General features: G+C 42.6%; 1 protein-coding gene across 1 annotated transcript; it reads left to right on the plus strand.

Annotated features, from left to right (window-relative positions):
- Positions 1–259: 259 nt before the first annotated feature.
- On the plus strand, positions 260–19,262 carry elk1 (ETS transcription factor ELK1). The gene is made up of 11 exons (XM_086034308.1): positions 260–1,183; positions 6,562–6,770; positions 8,067–8,231; positions 8,308–8,475; positions 8,549–8,668; positions 9,842–10,264; positions 13,165–13,291; positions 14,445–14,563; positions 14,658–14,741; positions 14,827–14,928; positions 16,853–19,262. Exons 1-11 carry the CDS (start codon positions 1,159–1,161, stop codon positions 16,949–16,951), a joined length of 1,641 nt encoding a protein of 546 aa, XP_085890434.1. The 5' UTR covers positions 260–1,158; the 3' UTR covers positions 16,952–19,262.
- Positions 19,263–20,011: the final 749 nt, after the last annotated feature.

Consider the following 20,011-nt stretch of genomic DNA (forward strand, 5'->3'; position numbering starts at 1 on the left):
TGCACGCTGATTGATTGGTTTTAGCGTGTTAAATAAAATAAACGTGAAGAATGTCAAAACGGCCATTGTATCCTTTGATTTTTCTGCATTTGGCCCTTGGAAGAGGAAGTTTGGACAACCCTGGAGTAAAGGATCTCAAGAGAGATTGCCAAGAGCAGAACGTTAACAAAACCTTGGAAACTATGTTTCACCAGCGACACTTTTACTCTGAAAGTAATAGGCGGAAAACCGAACTTTTTTTTTATCCACGTAACTTGACGCAGGTAAAAAGTAATGAGGAGGAGGCATTCGTCCAAACCGGAAAAGGGGAAAAAACAAAAAGAAATGAGCATTAAATTTTTCGTTTGTTGGTTGAGTTATAGTCGGGAGCAGCACAGGCCGATTTTGAAAACTACTTTTAGACGCTTCCGGGGAAAGTTTTGCTAGCTTTCGGGTGTGATCTTGGCGACGCAGCCCCTGCAGTGAAGCGGCGTCGGCGGGCTGACGCACACGCGAGAGGCGGGGGGGCACAGAGAGCTGTCACCGTAGCTAAGGCTAACTCTTAGCACGGTGGGCTAACACACAAAATACACTCCACTCCAGGGAAACTAAATTTTGCTTGCCGGTATCCTTAAAAAATATTCACCTTTGAAGAGCCACCGCGAGATCCACGGGGGAGGACGAGATTTGGAAGTATTGGTTGGTTAGCGTATCTTAGCATACCATAGCATCTCGTTAGCAACACGCAGAAGAAAACAACTCGATCGACGTCCGCACACAAACATGCTAAAGTGGACAGACAACACTTTGACGTCCATTAGATAGACTAATAACTGCGTGGACGTGCTATTTCATTTGTTTTTGGGAGGCTACCAGGAGTCGTTTGTCGTGGCTCTTGTTTTTTTTTCTTTCATATTCATATCTTTTTAAGTTATACATTTTTGGTGTTAGCATGGAGGCTGCGGATCCCGGCAGCGGCGCCTCGAAGCGGTTACATAACAGCCGCAAGTGCGCCGACAAGCTACTGCTCTGACGGCCGCAAACACGAACACGCAAACACACACTTGAGTAAACAAATACCGAGGGGGTGGGAAAGAAGAGGGAACAACACAAAACAACATGGAGGAGCTGTGAGGCGCCTGGTACACGCGTAACAACGATAAGAGCAATGTGAGCAAGATGGATTCAAACCCGCTCATCAACGGTAAGGCGTGTGTGTACTTGCGCTTGTGTGTGCAACGTTTGACAGTTAGAGCGCAACATGTTCCAGGTGTATTTCATTGGGTTACGAAGTATGGTGCTCTCATCATTGTTGTGTGTGTGTTGACAAGGCGTGATTGGATGTCAATATTATTTCAAAGCAAGGAAGCTCTGAACTTCCATCTTTTCCTGGTTGTTGCCGTGGCGACCCGCTGTTGCCAATTTTTGCCATCAGGACTGCATAACCGTGTACTACTTGTGCCACAATTTACTTGCACACAGTGTCAGGGATGACATGCCCTTTTTAAAAGAACCGTCATTGGCCACACTTTAGTCATAAATAACGACATATTCTTACTTTCTCGTGAAACAGTAAAGCGGTTCATTACTGGAGTCCCTCAGAATGATGTCCTTGCAACGTTTGTCTTCTAGATGGAAAGCCGACTCTCATACGCATTTTACCTGAGATGCCGTGGTTCTCGTTTGATTGTGTGCAAACTCTGTTGTAAACCTACAATATCGCTCCTGTGCATGATATTGCTTTCGTGGCAAAATCTTCTACTTCTCACCGTCAGCATTACGTGAACAGTGTTAAATGTTCTGCCTGTAATTCACATCTTCTTTGTTGTGTTAAGGAACCAAAACAATAGTTATTTTACTCATTATCTGTTTTTATATTTAATTGGCCAATTAATTGGTCGTCTGATTTTGTTTTTCCTGTCAAATTTCAGAGTGTGCATCGGCCGAAAAAATCGCTTGTAGTCGGCCCCGCATCACTACCATTAGACAATTCTACAAAGACTACCTTGACAAGTGAGACATTAATGACATTTCATAGTACTACTACAACAGGCCACTACCACATTGCACTAGTGTAACAAGCTATTGTCACATTCATCATAAGGCAGAACTTTTACATCAACAGTCCCTGTGTACTGTATACAACTTTATAGTACTGCTATGCTATCTACTACCACAATCTGAGACTGCATACTGGTGAATAGCATATAGACAAGGCAATACTGCAAAGCACGTGTTTGACAATGTATTGCCACACCCCGGACTAGGGATGAACAATTTTGGGAAAATAATCGAATTGTGTTTTTTAATATTAAATATATTCATATATTTTGATTGTGATCTAATATGCAATTATTTTCCAAGGTCTTTTCATGTATTTTTCAACAAACAAGTGATAAATGAATCTCCGTCACAACAAGCAATATCAGAAAATGTATCTCCGTCGCAACAAAAAAATGTTGCTCTATATTATAGGCTAGGATTTTGCTAAAATAAAGAATCATGAAGCATGAATTAATTTGAAAGATGGTTTACTTACTTCAATTACTGTGGTAAACATACTAAATACATTGACTTGCAGTCTTGTAAGTGTCGTTCACCACAAAAATTCTGCCAAACTAATGTGTTGTAAACATACAGTAGGTATGCACAGTAAGTCAGTAATAAGTAACTTAAGATAATGTGCAAATTAAATCAATAACACAAACAATTCTGTGGCTTTACCATATATATCCAACTTTTCATGAAACATATGTAAGCATGTGGACTGCACTTCTTAAACACTGAACTTAATTAGACAATTTATAAATAATTAAATACATCTCGCTAGGGGTGGGCGATATGGCAAAAATTTCATATCACAATATTTTGAAAATAAAATCACGATCACGATTTTATCATGATTCTTTTTTTTTTTACATCCTTTTTTAAATCTGATTTGCAAATTTCTGACCATTTTCCTCATGTTAAACATATAAATCATATTTAAAATGAATATAAAACTCTAAAAGAAAAAAAAATACAATTTTAAGCCAGCTAAGCTTTCTGAACAGGTTTCAATTTGAATAGTGACAATTTTTATCAAAATGTGCAGTGAATGTAAACATAACGTAAACATAAAAACACAGCTCGTAATGCGGGTCTAGTACTTTGAAGAGTCTTTTAAACCTCTCGTTTTCCACTGTTTTAATGGGAATTATGTCTTCAGCAAGGTAATAAGTCACTGCCTCAGTTACTTCTTTACACTGCTTGCTTGTTTTTTCATATTTTTCTTTTTTTTCTTAAGTTAGTTAATAAATGACTGTGTTACCGTGTGTCTTACCGTGGGTTGCGTTAGCTTGAAGCTAGCGGCTGCCTCTGGCTACCATCTGTCTGATCTCCGTTTGCTTTGGCTGTCGGCGCTGACGTCCGAACCGAGTCCCTGCAAACTTTGCAAATAACTGGTTTCCGCTTTCTCCTCCGAGAAAAAGCCAAACCAAATCGACATTGTGGAAGTGGAGTTTCTTTTCGGGACCAACTCTGCTTCGTGGTGACTTTCCGCTATAGCTTCCCGCTGTACAAACAAGCAGGGAGGCGGGTAGTGTCGCGTACGGTGCACTGTGCGTGCTGTGATTGGTTGGTCGGGTATACGCGTCAGCGGCTTTGCGCCGCCATAGAGCTAAACTGTATAGAATGTGCCATCTAGACGATCAAACGATCTTTCGGCTTTATGAGATCGTGAACACGTTGAATCGCTTAACGATCTAATATCGTCATATCGCCCACCCCTACATCTCGCTATTTAATTCAGTTCAGTGCTTTTACATAGTGCTATTTACTATGACATGCAACTACTACATGCATGATAGCATGAGTGTGACAAGTTACTACAACCCCAAGGAAGTGCTACATATTATTCCACCGTAGTACTAATATTACATTGTGTAGTACTAGGGCTGCGCGGTTATTGACATAATGATTGATCATGATTATTTTTGATTAATATTGTAATTATACACCATTTAGCTGCCAGCAACCAACTGTCTTGATGTGATGATGAAGATGAGGAAGATGATTAAGATGACCAGATCAAGCCAGGGGACATCGCGATAATATATAAGATTGCGCTATAACAGAATGCTATTGGGGTTTGATGCACGTTTTCACTTTTGAATGCGTTATTTCACAATAAAAATATTTATTGCAAAATGAGGCAATATTATTTTAGGAGGAGAACAAACGTCTTCCACTTCCGGGTCGTAGCTTTCAGTGATTTATTTATTTATTTATTTATTTATTTTATTTTTTTACCCTCCTCAGTGAAATGGGCATCAACTAGAGGCCAGACTATGCCTGTGAGAAGAATGCTGCAGGGAGGGAATGCACATGAAAAAGAGCACTCCAGCGTTGTGGAAGCTTAGCAGGCAGTCGTTTTAAAAGAACACAACACGTCAGCCGGTACTTGACCCGGTTAGGGACAATTAGAGGGACGGACGAAAACCTACGTCTGTCCTTGCTTAGTCCGTCCTTTATAAAAGAATTCTCGTCCTCCGTCCAACCGTACACAAAATGGGCATCCATCCGAGACGGGGGCGGCATTGCTCAGGTATTAGAGTGGTCGTCTCCTAATCCGAATGTTGTCGGTTCGATCCTCAACCATTGTGACCATGTCGAAGTGTCCTTGAGCCCAAGTGAAAGCCCATTTACCTGGTGGTTCACTTTCGCCTGAACTAGAGTCAGATCTTCATTGTCAGAGCAACTGAAGTGCTTTTGAGCAGTGCTGGACATTCCGACTATATGACGGACCGGTCCGTCTAACCGTCACTGACGGAAGCCCGTTTTGCTGACAGTTGACAAATGACGGGAAAATTTTAAATTAGGCGGATTAAGCATGGACGGAACCCCCTTTATTTAGTCCGCCATCCGTCTGCAGTCTGTCATTAGTCTATTTTTCACGGAGAGGCTTTGATGTCTGTGGCGAGTGCGGGAAGGAAAATAGTGAATTGTTGTTGCTTCTGGGACAGATTTGAGTAAGGGGCTGTGAACAGGCTTCCAAACTCCAAATTTCAAATATCTTCCAACAGGAGGGGGCGGTGGGGGTCGTGGGGGCGAGTGAAAGTTTAGTCGGACACGCTGACAGACTGGCGTTTAAAATTAGAGGTGGACCAGCCTATAGACGGGTATTATTTTTACTCCCGGAAAAAAAGGCGAATGACGGACGACAGGAGGGTACCCACGCTGCAGACGGACGACCAATAACGGACACTCAATTTTTGGTAAAATGCAGAGCTGTGCTTTTGAGCAGAGCAGCTAGGCCAGGGATCGGCCATCTTAGTAAGTCAATGATTTTGGCCACTTTTATTTGTGGTCCTAGATTGGATACCTATTGGATTTTTCAATGCGACCGCAGTCTGGACCTCCAGGTCGCATACATCCGACATTGACGTCAGGAGCCAAAAATGCACTCATTGTCATTGACTCTGACAGTAAACAGTATTGACTTTATATTTGACTTTAATTAAATCCCACTTGAAACATGAAGCATAAAGTTAACATTTATGGTGATAGTAGTACGGTAATAATTCGGCTCATTTTTCACATGCGGCGATAACTCAACTTTAGTGACGTCTCCATGAAATGAGATTGAATAAGCCTTACCTCATCATTTCCCCTAAATACTGTAGTTCTACCTCTGACCGAATTGAAATGTTAAAAATCACTGTTGAAATGCCCCAACACGCTGCACCACATTTACTTCCGTAAATAAACATAGTGAGTGACGTCGACCGTCTCTTCCTCTGCTTGTGCGGGTCACTTTAGGGACACAATTATGTTCACACAAGAAAAGAGACAGAGGTCGCATTTATAATGTGATATGAACGCTTATACACAAAAAAAGGATTTTCCTTAAAAAGATGGCAGCTTACAGTCCTGCCTAAAGATGAAAGTGACTAACCAGCCCTGGTTTGCAGACGCTGCATGTGCGCAAAGGTTCAGGAGCAGAAGTCCCATTAACCAGGTCAAATAAACATTCAGGAAGTTATTTTGCAAATAATTATTTTCATTGCTCAGTGAAATACCGCTCTTTTTTCCCACAGTATTTGTAAATTCAGGCATTTTTGATTGCTAAATGGATCATTTAAGTTCATCTTTTTTAATTCTTTTGAAAGAGACCTTCAAGTCTGTGCTTTTTTTTGTAAGAGTTCAAAATGTATTTATTTATTAACTAAAATTACATTTTCTGAAACACGGATGGACTGCATGGAATTTCATAAGCAACACACTATTGTACAGTGTAAAAAAAAAAATTAAAAAAATGTTTGCGGCTTTTTCGTGGTAACCGGGTCGAAATGGCTCTTTGAGTGTAAAAGGTTGCCGAACCCTGAGCTAGGCTCTGTGGCTTGATGGTTACTGGTCACTTGTGGCGATGATTTCCAATATGATTGCGTTTGTTGCATAACCACTCAAGCCAGTGACATTAGTGCTCATTTGCATGTGTGAGGAGGTTCTGTGCATGCATGTGTCAATGTGGTATGATTGTTTTCCTGTAATAAATCATCAACCAATCTTGTGAGCATCCCTGTTGAATTTCTGCCCTGTCAGCCATGGACCCGTCGATCACACTCTGGCAGTTCTTGCTCCATCTGCTGGACGACCAGCGCCAGCGTCACTTGATCTCCTGGACTGGCGAGGACGGCGAGTTCAAGCTACTCGACGCCGAAGAAGTGGCTCGTTTGTGGGGCCTGCGCAAGAACAAACACAACATGAACTATGACAAACTCAGCCGCGCACTCAGATACTACTATGACAAGGTATTACTGCTTATTACTCTCCTAAGCGTTGTTAACTATTCTTTGGGATACAACCGCGTTGTATTACCACCCTGTGCGTTACTGCATAGAATATATTTGCTTTGACTTGAAGGAGACATCAATATTTCAAAGAGGAGCAACTTTCATGACATAGGCATGTGCAGTTAACCATCTCCAGGTTGCAGCAGTTCGAAAGAATTGACAAAACTTAAATGGTACACACAGTACATCTCAGCCACGGTGCGTCCCTCACACACACGTATTGTGCATTCAACAAAAGTAACTGTTAATGAATAATAAAATACAGGAGGACACCTGATTCCCATAAGTGGGCATTTTACTAAATTTTGCTGGTCCGTCTTTTATCATCAGTCAATGGCCTGAGTACCAATCTGTCAGTCCGTCATTTTTCAAGCCGAACTGAATTGTAATCGTCAGTTGATCAGTCCGTCAGTTTGTCCGTTAGTCCGTCAGTCCGCCCCCCCCACCCACAAAAAACCATCAGCAAATAATTACTCAGACGGACGAAAATCCACTTCCGTCAGCGTTTAGTCCGTCCTTTTGAAAAAATTGTCCCGTCATTCAGCAATCGTCAATAAAATGGGCGTCCGTCAGTCAAACGGAATGCCTACCTCTGCTGATTCCGATCACCATATAATACATAGCTAGAAATTTTCCTGTGGGGTGGCCAAGGTGACAGAACACCTCAGTGAGGGGTGGCCATTAGAGGGTGACACAGAGTGGATTTTCACTCCCATCCCACTCCCACCAAAAAAAAAAAATCTTTATCCCTTCCCATACCATAGTAAAAAAAAAATGAAATCTTGTCCCATCCCGTCCTGGTGAAAACGACTTCCATCCCGTCCTGCTCCCATTCAGCATGACGCCCACTCCCATACTTCTCCCATTTTGGAGGTCAGCTACGTTTATTAAAAAAAAAAAAAAAAAAAAAAAAAAACTGAATCTTTTCAATTTTTCATTTAGATGAATTGTGTATTTGTTCTTTAAATATTCAATTAAAACAAATATTTTTTGGCAGAGTATCAAAGGGCCTAGGAATAATACTACATCTATGTGAAAAAGGCAGAAAAATCACAATATCAAAAATTTCCCCTAGGTGTCGGGGTGGCCAGAGAGTGACAAGGGGTGGCCATGGACACCCCTGGCTATTACGTAGCTCCGCCCTTGCTAAGTGTGTACAAGATAGGATAACCTTTCTAAGGGCCATCATTGGGAAATTTGCAATAAATAAAATTAAATGAATAAAAATTGGATCACGTGTATGTGTTTTTCCAGAACATCATCAAGAAAGTGAGCGGACAGAAGTTTGTGTACAGATTTGTGAGCCAGCCTGACCCGTCCCTGCCTGATGGGACACACAATCCTGAAGACAGCCAAAGGCGGGACAACCCCGATGCCAACAGCCAATCAAAAAGCTGCCCGTCCAAGAACGTAGCACAGGTGGGCTCAGACTCGCAGACCCGATTGGATGCGTCAAAAGCTCAAATGATTGATTGATTCGTGCGTTGACTCTCAGACATCATCGCCCAGTAACTCGCACAAGAGTTCTCGAAACGACTATATGAAGTCGGGCCTCTACTCCACCTTTACCATCCAGTCGCTGCAGGCCACGCCCAGCCCTCGGCCCGTCAAAGCTGAACTCCTGCTGGAGCCCGTCCCTAAGCTGGACCGTGCGCCTAAAGAGGTGAGGCAGACCATCGCAGGAATCATGGACGCCACTCTCCTAAATCTCCTCTTCCGTCTCCTCCTACTCCCAGGTCTCCTCTCCGTCGGTGCTCGGCGATCCATCTCGCCAGGTGATCGTCACACATCAGTCACCGTGTCCCACTCCTGTTGTCAGCCCCCAGACGGCTGCTAACACCCCTGGTCAATCACAGGTCAGTGTCATCTCAGGAAGTCTGTCGTTTTGCTTTGAAGCAGACATTTTAGGCTTATTTTGTCCATTTCCAGGGCTCCATCGAAAAGGCAAATTGCTCCAAATTTGAAGCATATCGTTATAAAAAAATAGAAAAACAAAAAACAAAACGAGCCCTTCTTTTGAAAAATCAGCCCTCAAGGCCAGTTTGACTGAGTAGACGCATGCTCGAAAAGACACTGTAAGTCGGCGTTTTCTGTTTTGAGGTGGCCATTTTAGGCTTATTTTGGCCATTTTCAGTGGTGATTCAAAGAAATATGTCCAAGAGATTCAGTCTGATTGCTTTAATTGAAGCAAAGATTGGAGACGCTAAATGTTAAAAAGACCCTTGGCTAAAATTTAGTTGAGTATTCCCATTTAAAGTTGCATGACTCATCATCAAATTATTTGAAAATTCAGCCCTGAAAGACAGTTTGGCATGAACGACATAAAATCTGGTCGTCCGATTTATGTGTAGATCTACATAAGAAAACGTGTCAAGAAGCCATGTCTGAAAAGATGCAGGAAGTCGACATTTTGCTTCGAAGCGGCCATTTTAGACTTATTTCCAGCGGACCTTCAGACTTTGTACGATTTTTACTAAGTTTGAAGCTACTATACTAGACAGATGAGAGATGCAGAAATTTTAGTGGGCCGAGCATGGCAGCGAAGTTTGATGACTTTTCAGTAAAGCACAAAACTCTAATAAGGTTACCAAACGTCTTGTGTGTTATGAATGCCTATCACAATGTTAGTGCAATGTTAGTACCTAGACCTGCTGATATTGCCTTTAAAAAGTTTAGAATTGCTTAAAGGTGCCACATAATGTTGGCAAAGCACTACATGAAACTCCTCACCTCGTTTCCACATAGTTCCTTGGCACCAAAATGCCACAAGATGGCAGTAAAGCACTACATAAAGCTCCTCAACTCACTTCAACATAGTTCCCGAGACAATATAAGGTGGCGGCAAAGCAGTACTTTTATGTTAGACAGTACTTTAGCCTGAGTGCAACGGAAACTAGAGCAGTTCTTAACCATAAAAAAAAAAAAAGTGAAACTGTGAGTAGAGAATTGTGACTATAGGAACCCTGTACTTAAAGAAGTGCTGGTGTGAATTCAAATATGTGCTGACAATTTGTCCTGTGATCTCCCAGAATCCTCCTGGGCCTCCTTTGAACGACCACCCCCACATTTACCTCACCAGTGTCAGGGACCCGTCCTCCCTTACCCCACTCCTCCCGCTGGCTCCCGTCGGGGGCTCGGCTAGTTCTGTCCAGCCGCCGCCCGCGACTGTCAGCCCCCAGACGCCGCAAAAGGATGACGACGGGGGATTGGCCAACGTCGCAGGCTTCTCTTCCCACCCGACTCCCTCTCAGCCTGTCTTGGTCATCATCAACCCTCCTCCCTCGCAGCAGCAGCAGCAGCAGCAGCGCGTCGCCATGACGTCAACACCTCCCTCCGTTGTCCCACCCCTAGGACGCCCGCCCCCGCCACCCATTGTCATCAAGGAGGAGAGCCTGCCGTCGGAGGAGGAGCTTCTGGAGATGGTGGGGCTGGAGGAGAAACGCGTAGAAGAGGTAAGAGCAGTCTGGCTGCAGACGGAGTTTTGAAAGTCACTGAAAGTTGGAGATTCTTTGAATGTTCATTGAAAGTCCCAGCGTATGGATACTTTGACTCCTTATTGCTGCTAAACAGAACATTTTTCATAACTGAAACTTTTATGTTTTAGAGAACATGTGAGCGATTACGTTTCATGAAGATGTTCCACAAGGTCAAATTTGAGGTCAAAAGGTCAACTTACTAAAATATGCACCGACCTTCTAAATGATTGGAGATTTGGAATCCTTGTTGAATTCCTTTTCCTTTTATGAAGATTGAACCAGTAGTTCCTGAGATATACAGTAAGGGTTCAAAGGGAGGCAGCCGTGCCGCTTTCTACCCAAAATATGAAAATACGGTGGGCCATAGCTCCCAAACCCCTGCTCCGATTGACCTAAAATTTGACATTTAGTGTTGTGCCTAAATACATTTTAAGATGTTTAGCATTCAGCCATTATTTCACTCCTTTTTACTGATGTTTTACGGTTTTGCCGTGATGTTGTTGCTTGTTGCAAACCAAGTTCTTCCATCCATCCATTATCGATACCGCTTATCCTCACAAGGGTCACGGGGCGTGCTGGAGCTTATCCCAGCTGTCTTCGGGCGGTAGGCGGGGGACACCCTGAATTGATTGCCAGCCAATCGTAGGGCACACAGAGACAAACATTCGCACTCACAATCACACCTAGGGGCAATTTAGAGAGTCCAGTCAACTTACCATGCATGTTTTTGGAATGTGGGAGGAAACCGGAGTACCCGGAGAAAACCCACGCAGGCACGGGGAGAACATGCAAACTCCACACAGGGAGGCTGGAGCCGGGATCGAACCCACGACCTCTGAACTGTGAGGCGGACGTGCTAACCAGTCGCCCACCGTGCCGCCAAACCAAGTTTTTACTATAGCAAAACATTTAACAAATATATCTTGTCAATCTTTATATCATACAGAACTATGGTATGCCAAATGAGATCATCATCATCAGCAAATATGGTCATGCTGTACCTCCACCTTGAAAAGGTGACAAACTGAAATAGTTCATAGCATCATTGCTACCAGTGCAAAACATGGTGTAGTGCCCTGATTAATCAGTGGAATAATTGATTGAATAATCGATTCTTAAATGTATTCGGTTATGACCGCCTTGATGCATCGCAGTGAAAGTTTCACTTTTATTTCAGAAATGCAGTGTAGTCAAGTTGCCATCAATGTAAAGAATAAAGTAAGTATGTATATATATTAGGGATGGGAATTTCGACTAATTTTGTAATTTCGACTAATTTGCCTGCCGACTAGTCTCAAATAATATTTGCGACTAGTCAACTAGTCTATAAGGAAGAAAACTTGAATTTTAATACACATTGAATTCAAAGTTTAAAATGCAAATGTTGTGTGTATTTAGGGGCTATTTTAGCCCAAACATTCAGGACAAGTTTGTTAATTTAAATTCTATTGATGTAACAATGTAACAACAACTGACTAAATAAAGGTGAACAATTGAAAGAGAAATACATTTCTGATGTACGGAAAGTATTCAAACCTCATTGGAGTCCAGCTGTGTTTAATTAAACTGATTGGACTTGATTAGGAAAGGTCTACATAAGACCTTACAGCTCACAGTGCATGTCAGAGCAAATGAGAATTATGAGGTTGAAGAAACTGCCCAAGGAGATCAGAGATAAGGCATGGCAAGGCACAGATCTGGCCAAGGTTACAAAAGAATTTCTGCAGTACTCAAGGTTCCTAAGCTCACAGTGGCCTCCATAATCCTCAAATGGAAGAAGTTTACGAATACCGAAACTCTTACTCGAGCTGGCCGTGCAGCCAATCGTGGGAGAAGAGCCTTGGTGAGAGAGGTAAAGAACAAAGAACGCAAAGATCACTGTGGCTGAGCTCCAGAAGTGCTGTAGGGAGATGGGAGAAAGTTCCACAAAGTCAACTATCACTGCAGCCCTCCACCGGTCGGGGCTTTATGGCAAAGTGGCCCGACGGAAGCCTCGTCCGCATAGAATTTGCCCAAAAACACACGAAGGACTCCCGGACTATGAGAAACAAGATTCTCTGGTCTAATGAGACCATGATTGAATTTTTGGGTGTTAATTCTAAGCGGTATGTGTGGAGAAAAACAGGCACTGCTCATTTCCTGCGCAATGCAATGCCTACAGTGAAACGTGGTGGGAGCATCATGTTGTGGGGGTGTTTTTCGGCTGCAGGGACAGGACGACCGGTTGCTATTGAAGGAAAGATGAATGCAGCCAAGTACAGAGATATCCTGGATGAAAACCTCTTCCAGAGTGCTCAAGACCTCAGACTGGGCCCAAGGTTCACCTTTGAAAAGGATAATGACCCGAAGGACACAGCTAAAATAACAAAGGAGTAGCTTCAGAACAACTCTGTGCCCGTCCGTTCTTGACTGGCTCAGCCAAAAGCCCTGAGCTAAACCCGATTGAGCATCTCTGTAGAAACCTGAAAATGGCTGCCCACCACCATTCACCATCCAAGGCTCTGCAAGGAAAAATGGCATCGGATCCCCAAATCCGGGTGTGAAAAACCTGTTGCATCGTTCCCAAGAAGACTTATGGCTGTACTACCTCAAAAGGGTGCTTCTACTCAACAATGCGAGAAATAACATTTGAAATAAAATGAACTTTTTTTGATTTTGGCAAATGACTGCAATGACACAGAAAGTGGAAAATTTGAAGACTTTCGGTACCCACTGTATATATGTACATATATGTGAACACTGTCCTGGAGTACAGTAACAAACTATTTGTACTCCATTTCAATGCAAGAATGGGTGAGAGGATACTCCCCTCTCCTGTACGGTGTCATCACCATCTCTTTGCTCAAGGCTTGTCTTTGCGTCGTTCCCTTCCTCAGGTTCCTCACCTCATTTGCGGAACGGGCGATCCACAGGCAACATTCACCATCATTGAAGCTATGCCCCTTCCCAGCGTCCAGCCTAGGGAGGGGAGACCAGAGGGAGAAGGAAAGGACACACAAACAGGTAGCGAGCGATAAAATCACATACTTGTTGTGCAATGAACCCCTAACAGTTCACAATTTTACCTCGTCGCGATGGAGGAGCTAAGTGTAGCCTGGGTTGTTAGTGAACATTGCAGAGAGTTTTGTATGTTTTTGTTCCGCTGAGTGGCTCTTAAAAAGTTCAAGCTATCAAATAACAAATGCCTCGTTATTGCTTGACTATGGCTCATTCATCAGTTTTGTAAGGTGATGAAATCAAATCAGCCAGTTACTTTTAAGGGTCATGTTATAACATCCGTATAACATGACTTTGGCAGAATATGTCAACACAAACATTTTTTTTTTCAATAATATGTTCTATGCAAGCCCACTAGTTGAAACAAGGCATTCTGATAAATATTGCGTTTGTGGAGTAAAATGTTTTTAGCCATCTCTGGTGGCGGCCATTTTGTCACTTTTGTCATGACATAGCAGGTGCTCAGGGCTCAGGTAACGACCAATCACAGCTCACTTGTTTTCTGAAGCTGAGCCATGATTGGTCGTTATCTGAGCCCTGAGCTTCTGTGATGTCATTTTCAGTCGACAGAAGTGACAAAATAGCCATCCCCTGAGATGGACAAAAGCGGGTGGATTTGAACTGCTTAATCCTATTCCACAAACGCAATATTAATCAGAATGCCTTGTTGCAACTTGTGGGCCTGCTGGGAACATATTCTTGAAAACCATGTTTGGATTGATTTCTGCGCCGCTTCTGGTTTGGATCTAGTGGCAACTGGGCTAGCTGAAGCTAGCGAAACGAGGCTAACCCGACTCATGCCCATTCGAGTTTGAGCTTTGCCCGGTGTGTGGCGTTCAGGTTTTTTTTTTTTTCTTGTCTCATCATAACATCCCGTTTAAGTCTTTTGATCTGAAATGTTTAGCAGAAATGGCTCAGCAAATAACAATATTTCATTAAAAAGTAAATAGATTTACCGTTTGCACTTGAGCGAGTGGATGAAAAATTTCATCTTTTAGACGAAAAGTGCAACCAGTTAGGAGCAGCCTGGAACCCTGAAGTAGTAGAAATAAATAGTTTGCTCTTTGCAAATAATGTGAATGTCCCTTTTGTTAAAACGTGTACCGAAAACCAGCACAAATTTGGTGTGTGCTTGTGTGTGTGTGTGTGTGTGTTGCAGGCTCGTCCATGCCCGCGGCAACGTCATCGATCTCCGCTCCAGACGTAATTCCTCCCAAACCGAAGAAGCCGAGAGGTTTGGAGCTGCCCTCCCTACCCCCGGGCCTCTCCCTGGATAAGGTGATCATGCCTACATCAGTTTAGGGAGCGATACTACACACGCGTAGCGCCGGCTACAGCTCCTGACACCACTTCCTGTTTTTACCCCTGCCAGGTCAACGCCGCCGTTAACAGTTTGCTTGCGCCCGGCTCAGCAACCAACACGCTGACGCCCACTGTCATCACCTCGCACGCTCTGGTAAGTCAACGCCGGGCCAGAGTGACGCTTGCCCCCGCCGATGTGTTGCACGCGCCACTAATCTGCCGGCTTGTTTGTCCTCCAGACTCCCGTCCTGTTGACTCCCGGTCCGTTTCCATCCAGCGTCCACTTCTGGAGTACGCTCAGTCCCATCGCACCCTGCTCGCCTGCCAAGCTTTCCTTCCAGGTAACTCGCCCTCGCCGTTTCCTCGCCTCTCAAGAAAAGGAAGCTGCTTCAAAATACAGTGACTCTCACTGTTGGCGGTGGTTATTTTTATAATGATATTCTAATATTTTTATAACGACCAGCGACGGCTCACCTGTTTTCTGAAGCTGAGGCATGATTGGTTGTTATCTGAACCCTGAGCAACTGTTATGATGTTTTCAGTCGACAACAAGTGGCAAAATGGCTGCCGCCTGAGATGGCTAAATGGTTGGATTTTACTGCTTAACTCCTATTACACAAACACAATATTAATCCGAATGCAGTGTTTAGACTAGTGGGGCTGCATAGAACATATTCGTGTAAAGACAATATTTGGGTTGACTTCTTCTTTAGGCATATGATTATTTAAAACATTTTCAGATTTGCATAATGTTGATTTATATATAGACAGACCTGATGAAAATCTTAACACCAGATGAACAATTGCTAAAATTTGCATTTTGCACATATGGATCTTAATGAGTGACACAAAAACATTTGGAAATTGGGAAAAAATTGGGGTAAAATAACGAAACTGAGATGGGTTGTTTATCACCTGATCAAAAGGTTTAAGACCACAGGCTATAAAAGCCAAAATCTCCTGAGAATTTTAATTTTCTGTCAGGCATTCACACAGTCATGCCCTCCTGATGGCTAAAGCTAACAAGCTTTCGCTTTAAAACAAAACTGAGATGGGTTGTTTATCACCTGATCAAAAGTTTAAGACCATAGGCTATAAAAGCCAAAATCTGCTGAGAATTTTAATTTTCTGTCAGGCATTCACACAGTCATGCCCTCCTGATGGCTAAAGCTAACAAGCTTTCGCTTTAAAACAAAACTGAGATGGGTTGTTTATCACCTGATCAAAAGTTTAAGACCATAGGCTATAAAAGCCAAAATCTGCTGAGAATTCAAATTTTCTGTCAGGCATTCAAACGGTCATGCCCCCCTGATGGCTAAAGCTAACAAGCTTTCGCTTTTTGAGCGTTGTCGGATCGTCGAGCCGCATAAGCAAGACCTCTCGCTGCGGGCCATTGCTGCTGAGGTTGGATGCAGTAAGACAGTCATTCTAAATTTTTTCAAAGATCCTGAGCATTATGGAACAAAGAAGTCAAGTGGTAGAGCCCAAAAAATGACACTCCCGCTGAGCCGGAAGATCCGATTGGCTGCATCAAACATGGGCCATTGAAAGGCGAAAAATAGTTTTATTCTCTGAGGAGAAAAAATTGTAATCATGCCGGTCCAGATGACTCCCAATGTTACTGACACGACAAGGAGATCCCCCCTGAGATGTTTTCTACCCGGGACAGACAAAAAAAAAATACAAATAAATTCCTGGGATTGAATGGCTGGACTGTGAAAAGTCAAAAAAATTTGTCAATGTCAGTGAATGAGTTAACAGTTCAACAGCTGTAAACAAGTCAATGCACTCACCATCCAACCTTTTTTGTTCAGTCCCGGCAGCGAATAGAAGCTGCCACTGTCATTTACCTCGCGCCAGTCGTGTCCCACATCGTAACATTGGAAATGTTATGCTACCAGAAAAGATCAAACATGCCACCGCAGCATTAGGCTAGCAGGACTACATTTCGCATCTTTCCTAGACACAGTAGCAGAAACTAGTCTTACTTCCGGTTTGACGAAAATATGTAGTGCCTGCTAACAATTTGTTGCGGATGAGAATGACAACGTGGACTTGATGGGAAGGAATTTTAATTGATGACAAACAGAAAAAGCCAACATTCACCCATACGTGGGGCATTACAAGGCGCACTGTCGATTTTTTTTTTGTGGGGGTGAGAATGAAAGGATTTTGAGTGTGCCTTATAGTCCGAAAATTACGCTAAATTGCTTAAGTGGGCGAGTTTGCCGATGAGTTGACCATAAATGTCTGTGTCTCCTCCAGTTCCCAACAAACGGCAGTAACCAGATCCACATTCCAGCGCTGAGTGTGGACGGCTTGTCCACCCCTGTGGTTCTGTCCCCTGGTCCCCAGAAGCCCTGACATTGTTCGCGCATCAGAAGGTTGCTTTGTTATTTGCGCCACGTGCCAAGATGACGGCGTCACTGTCATCCGTTGTGATGCATACGCTCTCCAGTTGGTGTGACCCCCTGGAAGACACATGGGATTTTTCCTGTTTGCGAAGAAGAAGAGGGAAATGTTTTTTTTCTCCGGAGAGCCAAAGCTGGCCTTCTCATTAATATTCATGAGGAGGAGGCTCTCTTTTCTACCTATTTATTCCCTGCATCGTCTTTTACCGACAATTGACGCTCCTCTCTTCACCCCGATTGTTCTTTTTTGGGTACGTTTTTTTTTTTTTTTTTTTTTTTTTTCCAGGCTATGCCTTATTGGAAACCATCACGACGATAATGATGATGATGATGAACATGGCCACGGTTTCTTGTTCAGACACTTTTATGTTTTGGGGGCGCCTGCAGACATTCCTCGAAGGCCGCCGTGGTCTTATCAGGATATTCTTGGCTTCATTCCATATGCGGGCTTTTTGTGTGCCCCCCCCCCACTGAAGGATGGTTGCCGCTGCACCTTCTTAAAGCCGTGGTGTCTTTGTTTACTGGACAAGTAATTTGATGCACAATGACCAAAAAAAAAAAAAGGTTGAACATCACGGTTGATGTGTCTGTGGTGTCCTTGAACATATCACAGAGGATAGAAGAATACCAAGCGGTTGTTGTTTATTTTGATGCTTGCATGTTCTCCATGGCAACCCGACATTGACTGTTGTGTTTCGATATATACTGTATATATACACAGACACACACAGCTGGACCATTTTGGACCCTGAGTGACACGGTGACTGTTTTTTCTGCCTTTTGGGCAGATGGGTCAGTAAATGAACCCGTGGGTGCCGGGCATGGATCCCTGAGACCCCTCGACATGTGACAATTGGATGTAAAAGATGGAAAGCCTCTAAATCGGGGTTGGGCAAAGAAGGCCCGTGTTCCACATATGGCCATTCCGTTCTTTTCTGACCCACTAAGCATTTATGTTATCAAGAATCCTGCAATATTTATTGTATTAATTGAGCTGCATTTCTTCTAAAACTAGTGAATCAAAACATGTATTCATTTTTTTTTTTTTTTTTTAGTTCATTCAAAAAATTTATTTTTAATCATATAATTGGCTGATTAATTAGAATTTATGTAATACAATTTAAAAATGGAGCACTTATTTTGCTAAGAAAAGCAGTTTTACATGCAATGCAAAAATATCAGTCAAATAAACAATAATGCTTTATTAAATAATTGGTTAACTACCAACTATACTATAAATATACTATAATCAACTCAACTATAAGTAATACAGTAAAAAAAAAAAGCATAAATTACTTTTTCTTTTAGTTTAACTTTTTTTTAATGGACTTAAGCTGGCCTGTCTGCTCATTTTAGAAATCAAATGCACAAAAATTTGCGCACACCTACTTGAGAGCTCCTGCATCCTCGTCACAAAAATGAAGCTGCCAAAGATGTCCAATTAGAGCCAAGTGCAGTTTAATTTTTCTCGGGTAAGAACAACCCCAACTGTCGATGAGACGACGGTGCCGTATCCCAGTCTCCTGAACGCAGCACTAAGCCATCGCGTTCGACTGTTCTATTTTTCTAGCAGAGAGCCGCTGCTTTATTTTGTCTATTGAAGATAACAGGAATACAAAAAAAAAAAAGCCTTAAAGACGTCGCCAGTGACGCAGCAGGATGTGACGTTGGGATTAGTGGGTTTTTTTTTTCTCTCTAGTGGGCGTGGCCTACAATAAGCCATTCATTACCGAACATTTTGGACGAACTTTTCCTTTCACCAGCAGAACAGGAAGAATGTTTTTATACTGATGACGCCACTTAGGAGCCTCTGCGGCATTGGCTGTTTGGGTGTCATTACCGCTGTTATGTGGGTGTTTCCTTGCGGGAGGGCAGTGAGTGGTGGAGGTGCTTCAGAATAAGACCTTTCCACCAGTTTTCTCTTTTCTGTACCAAGATAAGCGTGGCGTAGATACAGGGGGGGGAATGTGGTACAAAGTTGACCCAACGTTTGTCAAATCCCCTTTGGCCCCGCCCTTTGCCATTGGCTGAGGAGTTTATTGAGATAAAAGAGGCGGAAATTTATTTTTCTGAGACTTGTTATTCATATTTACTGGAAATATAGAGAGGACAAATTATTTTTATGGGTCGTATTCCCCCCCCCCCCGCCCCTCGTATTTGTTAATGTTGTACAGAATGTCTGTTTTTCTATGACATGCACATACACACATGCAAACACAAACACATATGGGGTGAAGTGTAATTAAAGTGTCCCATTGAAACTACTGAGTCATCTCTTGTATGATTTCTGTTTTTAGCATGTTTAGCACTTTCAAACATTTTGGATCAAGACAAATATAAGCAAAAATAAACCAATTAGATCTAGTTTCTAAAGTTTAAACTCTGTGGGGGCAGGCGTGCCTAAAGTTTCTTAATTATTTACAGTACTTATTAAAGAAAAAAAATCTATCTGGCGCAGTGTGAAATAGTAATCAACCCCGCCAAATTTGTTGAATCAAGAAATCCATACTAGATCTCAACAAGAAAGACATAATGCTACCATCCAAAGACATTTAAAATCAAATGAGAAACAAAATATTAAAATCTGCATCAGCCTGAAAAAGGCATTGCACATTATACAAAGCCATTTCCAAAACTTTGCGACTCCAGTGAACCGTGGTCTGAGCTATTATTTACAAAAACAGAGACGACATGGAGCATGGTGAACCTTATCGATAATGTTTTCTGTGTTCTGTTGTGTTATTGTTAATGTTTTGTGTTCTGTAAAGTGCTTTGTTACAGCTTGCAGCTGTTGTGGAAGTGAGATATAAATAAACGTCTGTTGAGAGTACGGATGGAGAGTATGGATGGATAGTTGGACAACCAAAAGAGTCTGCTTAAGAAGGTCACAAAAGAACCCAGAACAACCGCAGGCTTCACTTGCCTCACTTTAAGTCAGTGTTCATAATACAACATAATACACATACAGTACATACACACATATATATATACGTATATATACATACGTATATAT

This window comes from Filicampus tigris, chromosome 1 (genome assembly GCF_054856515.1).
Source record: "Filicampus tigris isolate MCC_2025a chromosome 1, RoL_Ftig_1.0, whole genome shotgun sequence".
NCBI classification, from domain to species: domain Eukaryota; kingdom Metazoa; phylum Chordata; class Actinopteri; order Syngnathiformes; family Syngnathidae; genus Filicampus; species Filicampus tigris.

Excerpts from the sequence above, each read along its gene's own strand:
- elk1 (XM_086034308.1), top strand. The coding sequence starts at position 1,159 with ATGGATTCAAACCCGCTCATCAACG. Across the intron at positions 10,265-13,164 it reads AGGAGAAACGCGTAGAAGAG|GTTCCTCACCTCATTTGCGG; the intron begins GTAAGAGCAGTC and ends TCCCTTCCTCAG. Across the intron at positions 14,929-16,852 it reads CTGCCAAGCTTTCCTTCCAG|TTCCCAACAAACGGCAGTAA; the intron begins GTAACTCGCCCT and ends TGTCTCCTCCAG.